The following is a 7,176-nucleotide window of genomic DNA, read 5'->3' as shown; positions in this document are numbered from 1 at the left end:
GTTTTTGCTGAACAGTTCAAAATTTTATTTTCTCTAGGAGTATCTATGCATTAAAAAGGCCCTTTTTTGTTTGTGATAGTGGATAAGGAACACAAATATGTTTTTTCTTCATTCATTACTCACCTCCTAAGTAGGGCCTTCACATTTCTACCTCACAGGCCTGCTGAGATGTGATGATACATCTTATAAGTATGTGCCACTAGTCAAATACTAGATCGGATTTCTTTTATTTCTTCCAGATATTTATTTGCAAATATATGTGAACTTTTCCAGCTATTTTCTGCCATGCAGAAATTAGTAGTTGGGTGTCTTGACTTGTATTCTCTGTGAGCTTTTTAAAGAAACAGTGAAATTAAAACAGATGAAAAACCCTGCTCACAACACAGTCAGTCAGTCAATCTCTCTGATAACCAAAAGAAAATAGATACTTGGTTCTTTCAGAGAATATTTCTGTTCTGTGTAGGTCTGAAAAGACCTCCGTATTCCACAACTGTCTTTTCATCCTATGAATAACTGATAGCAATTTCTAGTTTTTTCACCACTGTTTGAAGTTTCATGTGTACTGACTAATCTGGCATTTTTTGTGACACAATGGTTCTGCTTTTATGGTAACAACAGGTGCTGGAGCAGTTGCCATTGTTATAATGCTGACAAAGTAATTTACCAAGATCCTAGGCTCAAAACTTTTCAGAATATTTGTTTTTTGTTTGGTTCCATGCACATTACTTTTAGACCTTTTTTGACTTCAGAAGTATTTTCCTGCTTAAAAAAGAAGAGGTTTTTTGGTTTTGTTTGTTTGGGGTTTTTTAAAGTGAGAGTTATTTCAAAAACAAAGGAAGCTACCGAAGTTCTTTGTCTTAAATTTTATTTAATCCAATACTTGAAAATTCTGAGGTGAAAAATCATCGTGCAGTAGTGATGGAACAAGAGAGGCCAAGGCACATCTCTTTATGGTACAAAAAATAATTATGTAAAAATGAGTTTCTTAGTATTGATGTTGGCATGTGCTGCAAAGAAAGGAAGATGTTTCCCAAGATGTGTAACTATCTCTGCAGAGGGAAGGGACATGCGGTTCCACCTGTTGTGGCAAAACTTATGACTAATTGTGACCCCAGTAGATGAGCAAAATGTGCTGCCCAGGGATCAACCAGCATTTTCAGTTCTCTTTGTCTGAGTCCTGCTAATCTCCAGGCCATGACCCAAGTCCCAGTGGGGCCATGAAAGAACAGTTAGAAATCCTTGAAGCTACATCTGGCTAGGAGGAGGATTGTAGCCCTCCGGGTGATTAACTGAAGCTCTGGAACGTGAGATTTTGTTGTAATCTTTATATTAATGTGCAACTGCAAGTGTAATGTGAAGGCTGAGGGCAATCCTATTCTCAATCCTGTTCTCCCCAAGGCCCTCAAAGGATGGTGACTGAGGCAGCTCACAGAGTTGCAGATCCCCTGGTTTCAGACATTTTCCAAGTACTAACTGCAGCCTGAATGGGAAACAAAGGATTGTCGCTTGTTGAAAACAGCTGCTCCATAGGAGATCAGGTTTTAGACAGTTAGAAAGCAGAAGTCAGACAAAACAATTCTGTTTCCCTCTTTAAAGATGTGGCACTCATACCTGGTTTTCTCACAGCATTTACTGTTTTCTGTTACATTTTTGGTAAGCTCCCATCCTTCTATGCATATTTAGTACACCTATAGCCACTTTTGGAGGCTGCCTGCTTTCAGGCAGCTACCCACGAACCTAGCTGGGAATGATGGCAACAGTTTCAACTCAAAGCAGGCTTTCCTCTGATTTCTGATTTTTCTTCTTCATCTCTGTTGAAACTGCTTGCAAGCTTCCCTCTTAACACATGCTGCCCTCTTGCAGGCCAATCTGCCCCTGCTGCAGCGGGAGCTGCTGCACTGTGCAAGGCTAGCCAAGCAGAACCCAGCCCAGTACCTCGCCCAGCACGAACAGCTGCTTCTGGATGCCAGCACCACCTCACCTGTTGACTCCTCAGAGCTGCTTCTCGATGTGAACGAAAACGGGAAGAGGCGAACTCCAGACAGGTGAGCACCTTTCCTGCCCTGCCCAGAGTGTCTGTGGGCCCCAGGTGCTGAGCTCCTCCAGCACAGGGGCAGCATGTGGGTGGGTGCTGGGGGGATATTCAGGTGGTGTTCCCTGGGTGCTGGTCCTTCTGATCCAACCTGACCACGAATGCTTCCAGAGATGGTGCATCCACCATCTCTCTGGCAAACCAGGGTTTCACCACCTTCCATATTAAAAATTTCTCCCTAGTCTGAATCTTCTCTATTATTAGCTTGAAATCATTCCCCATGCCCTTTTATAACAGGTCCTGCTTATGCATGTCTGTATACACATACTTACATGTGTATATATAGAGAGAGCTACAGATACATATGTATATTCCTTAGTATATAAGTATAATACATGCACACACTGATTCAGTCAGGATGTGCTGTGGTCATATGCACACAGAAGTAATGGTCAGCCAATACTGTAGTACTTTGTGCACAGTATTTCTGTCATGAAATCCCAAGCAGCAGATCATGCCTGCTTCATATGCAAGTCCTTTGCATCTGACGTTTTGTTGAACTCAACATTAAATGTGAGGAGAGTCGCTAGGCATTTATATTGGGAAGTACAAGGCAAACCCCAGAGCACACGCAGGGCTTTGACTCCTTCTGTTGTGCCATATTTCCATATCCATACATGGAATATGCATAAGGGTATTTCTTTCAAAGAGTAGAAATGTTCACCACAATCTGTTTAGTTGTTGAGTTGAGGAGAGTCCATGCAGAAATGGGACAAGAGAATACATGTGTGTGAAGTACAGTGGCTTTAGGGGTAGGGAACAGTTTTTATTTTTTGGAATAAAGTTCTTTGTTCAGTGTTACAAGGAATTGACTCTTGTGGTTATTTACTTTTAACTGCCTTCCTATGCTAATGTTAGAAATTCAACTGGCATGTACATTTTACCTTTGGGAAACTCAGGTATTGTATTTTTCATTGATTTGTTTGCCATGGATTTTATAGTGTGGAAAACTTTTATCATGCTTTTCTGCCAAATACCACTACCTGTATGACTCAGGTATGCAAGTATCCTAGTTATCTTTTAAATGAAAAAGATGATTTGCAAAGTCAAGAAGCCTCGTAACTTCTTACTGGTGACATTTTTGTGTTGGAACAGGCTTGAATGGCAGGAAAATAAAGAGAAAACAAAGTCTGAAAGCTCACAGTAAAACTTTAGACTTCTCATAGCCAGAAGCGAACAGTAAAATTTAAAGTCGCGTAACCATTAGATAGAAAAAGATGTGAAAGTATTTGAAATTAGTTTTCCTGAGATTAGGTTTCAGAAAAATCACAATGAACCAGCAAGAAAATTGAGGTATAAGCAGAAAAGCTCCTTTTATATGTAGCTACCTTGTTTCCACCAGTTTTTCCAGGCAACTAGACCAAACTGAAGGAGCTATTGGGGTTAATACAAGCACGTTTCTGCACCTCAGAAAGAGGGTTACTTTTTGGACATTTTATGTGTATTCTCTTACTATGTGCAATGAATTAATTTTTCCAAGGCCAAAATTTAGCACCTTGGGGTAGTTCTGTATATTCTCAGTCTTTGCAGAGTAGTGTAGCAAAACATCTGTTAAAAAGGCCTCTTAATATCTTGTGAATGACTACTTAAATCTCAACATGCTGTACTCCCGTGTCAGTAGCAGACACAACATTTTTCCTACAAGGAGATAGACACACATGAAATTATCTCATAAGCCAGTGAGGTATTGCTTGACAGAATACAGACAAGAAGAGGGATGTGCTTTCCCAATAGCCCAAATTCACTGTTTTTTTTCCTGTTAGTAGAGAGGAATGTTACTCATATTTCCCAAAAGGCCACAAAGGAAAAATGCAAAAAAAAAAAAAAGTAAAGTCTTTCCTTTTCTTTCCATCCTTTGCATTTGGAATATGCTCCCTCTCTTCAAGACCCTGTTTGACAGTGTTGAATTTTGGTTATTTTCTAGTAAGTACTGTCTCACCTGTGTTATCTTCAGTCCTGTTTGTGAGAGAAAATATGGGTGACTCAGGTAGGGACTAGGACAAGAACTTTGTAATAAAAAAACCCTGTATTGGTTTTATAACAAAAAGGACATAAGATTAGCACATAAAGGGACCAGCAGATCAGGAGAATATTGGATTTTAAAGTCAGCCTTCATTTTTTAGTTAAAACTGAGGCCCAGACCTAGAGATATTTGGGTATGGTTTATGAATTTTCTTCTCAGCATTTCCTTTTAGTTAAAATATGTAGGTGCTCTTAAAATTTCTGAGTCTCTGCTTGCGAAGTCAAGTGCCTTTGGCTTCATAACTGAAGTCTCTCTTAGGCTGTGAACAACCTGGGGAGTAATGCAGCTTTTGGGGTAAGGGGTCAACAGTTTATCTTCCATTGTTCTTGGTAAGAGCCTGTGTTTGACTTCCCAGGGTCCAGTAAGGGTATAGCATGGGGTGTCCCATTGGTCTGCACACTCCAAGGTGAAGAAGCTTCTGTCAGTTGCAGCCTGAAATTCAACTCCTTAGTTCTGGGGAAGTGGTGTTTCAGAAAAACCCATCCTTTCTTTTTGACCCTGCAACTGTTTGCTGTAGTGAGAAAGGCTCTCATGAAAAGAGACTGCCCAGTGTGCTCATTGGAATGGTACCTTGAGCTTAAAAAATAAGTTGGTTTTGTTCAGTGTCAAGCAACACTGTCACTGGTTAGTCACATCTACTTCTCCATTGCCTATGACTATAATAGAAGCTATACAGAAAAAAAAAAAAAAAAGTGGTAGTGTTGGCTGAGCCAAGTTCAGTGGAGTTGTCTTGTGCACTCAAGAACATTTGTGCAACAGATTTAGTAAAAAGAACAAGATGCTTTTGGAAAGTTTCTTAAATTTACTGAATTGGAGTCTGCATACCTTTTAATTTGGATAATGTAAGTAAATCAACCACAAAAAACTGTCCTCAGAGGCCGAACATGCCTAGACTGAGTGAGTATTGAAACCAAATACTTGTCTGGCTTTATACTCATTACACTATTAATTATTTTAATTGTTTACAGAGGAGCATGAGGAAACATCTGGAAATATATATACCTTTTGTTTAGAAATATAAGTAATTTTCAAATATACTAATAAAAATTCAACAGAAGATAGCAGACATACTTTAAGGGGAGGGTTTACTGTGACTCCATGGCTAGTAAATGAAAAAAAATTGCTCAAAGGCCACATCTTTCCAGGAGAACCAAGTGCAGCTGGAGTAATTTTGATTGAAGATGTGTGTCTTACTGAAGTAAACTGTGGTATCTTTTTCACTTCCCAAGGTATATGATATAGATGTATAGATATATATACACAGGCATGCATTGTATGTAATGTATATGTAATATAAATATACACACACATTTATATTTTTCATTTGGGCATGAGTAACTGTGTACCATTAATTCCACTAGAGGAAGAGTACAGTAGAGGATTAGGCAAAGAAGGTGGAACAAGTGTTACATGTCATCACAGCTGCCTCATGCTTTTTCGTTGAAGAAAATCCACATATAGTATTTTTTTCTGCTTATAATTTCAGAACCTTTTTTGCATATCCATTTTCCAATTCTTGTTATTTATCTGCATCTCCAAGTCTACTGTATGTGAGGTTTTATAGAGCAATCTGACAGCCGAGCTTTGTGTTTTACTGAATGTTTTCTTGGTGCATATGGTCTGACACGGATGAGCAGCCACGGTGAGATTTTGGAGTCTATTAAACTAGCTCATTAAAAAGATCAATCTGTTTCTGTAATAACACTGGGAACCATCAGTCACTGCAAGAGAGGAAAACTGACACCTGAGGAGACAACACATTTTGGTAATTTGTTCATGACATGTCATGAACAAAGTGTTCACTGGATTTTGTTTACAAGTTTTGGAGTTTACATTCTACTATAATAAAGCAAAGGAACTTGGACCACAGTGAGTATTTGTTTTGGTGAATGAATGCTTAATTATAAATCACATGATTTTAAATACATTAACAACAAAAAACTTTGTGCTAATTACTCATCCTTTGAGCTTGCTGGAAAGGGCTGATGGCATGTGAGCACATCATATAGTGACTACATTTATGACAGTTCTCTAGAAAGTGGATATAGGATAACAAAAAATCCTGTTAGAATAGCATTCTTTTCAGTGAGAAGAAAACAAAAGTGGCCATGATTGTGTTGTGACTTCAGAAAGTGCTGCTGTGGTTGCAGTACACTTGGAACCAATGACATGAAATAGATGTCAAACGTACTTGGGCACAGAGATAAACTTTGATAATACTGTTAGGTAAATCTTATTTGAAGAGGCTTCTCAGTATCTCAGAAAGGTGAAGGATGCTCACAGCTCTTACATCTGTGCTCCTTGTATGCCATGTGTAATTATGAGGAATTTTGAAAGAATTTTTGTAAAATGAACTGTTAGCAAGGCATAAAAGTAATTTTTTCTGTGACATAGTATTATAAACAGCTACTTTATTCCAGCAAAGCATTATCATTTGTTTGATTATCAAACCTTTCTTGGTGGAAGTCAGTTTAAATCAAAGCATCTTGCACAAATAGTAGATGAACAACTTTGTCTCATTCTTGTAAGCTGACTTTAGTGTTCTTTAAAATTCATGTAATACTCTTGATCAGGTGAAACATAATTTTCTAGCCAAGGCAGTTTTGTATGGTCAGATTTTCTATCCAGGAAATTATCCATAAATTGCAATGATTTAAAACTGAAATCACAACCTAAAAACAACAAATTCTATTAAATGCATACAGGGTAAAAAGTAGTGTCTATTCGGCTGTCTTTAATCTAAGTAAATCATGGCTTCAAGTAAAATGACCCCTTGTGTGTTTATAGCTGAAGGACTCCATCTTTGTCATATTGCCAATTTTCCAAACAACAGTGTTGATTTATAGGCACATCGAGGAAAGTGTGGCCAAGAGCAGTAAGGAAAAAAGTATCAGTTATGTTTCCTACACATTCACTGTTATTTCCTCTCTACAGCTTCTGGTTACTTTGCAAAATCAGATGAAAGCAGATTAAAATTGTGATGATGTTATATTTGGAACTACTATTCACATGGGTGTGCCAGTTACTGGGAAACAGGAGTGCTTCCTCAGGCACCTGGCAA

At 38.4% G+C, this 7,176-nt stretch overlaps 1 protein-coding gene across 4 annotated transcripts in view; it reads left to right on the top strand.

Moving 5' to 3' along the window:
- The window catches only part of RUNX1T1 (RUNX1 partner transcriptional co-repressor 1), a 115,261-nt gene that overhangs the window by 75,299 nt on the left and 32,786 nt on the right, over positions 1 to 7,176 (top strand). For all 4 annotated transcript variants that reach the window (XM_059863520.1, XM_059863509.1, XM_059863541.1 and 1 more), the window contains one exon: positions 1,864 to 2,045. In XM_059863520.1, coding sequence (XP_059719503.1) covers positions 1,864 to 2,045 — 182 coding nt within the window. The remainder of the gene's footprint in view (positions 1 to 1,863; positions 2,046 to 7,176) is intronic.

This window comes from Haemorhous mexicanus, chromosome 1, assembly GCF_027477595.1.
Source record: "Haemorhous mexicanus isolate bHaeMex1 chromosome 1, bHaeMex1.pri, whole genome shotgun sequence".
NCBI classification, from domain to species: Eukaryota; Metazoa; Chordata; class Aves; order Passeriformes; family Fringillidae; genus Haemorhous; species Haemorhous mexicanus.
The sequence above is the reverse complement of the archived record's forward strand: the minus strand, read 5'-3'. Positions and strand labels throughout refer to the sequence as shown.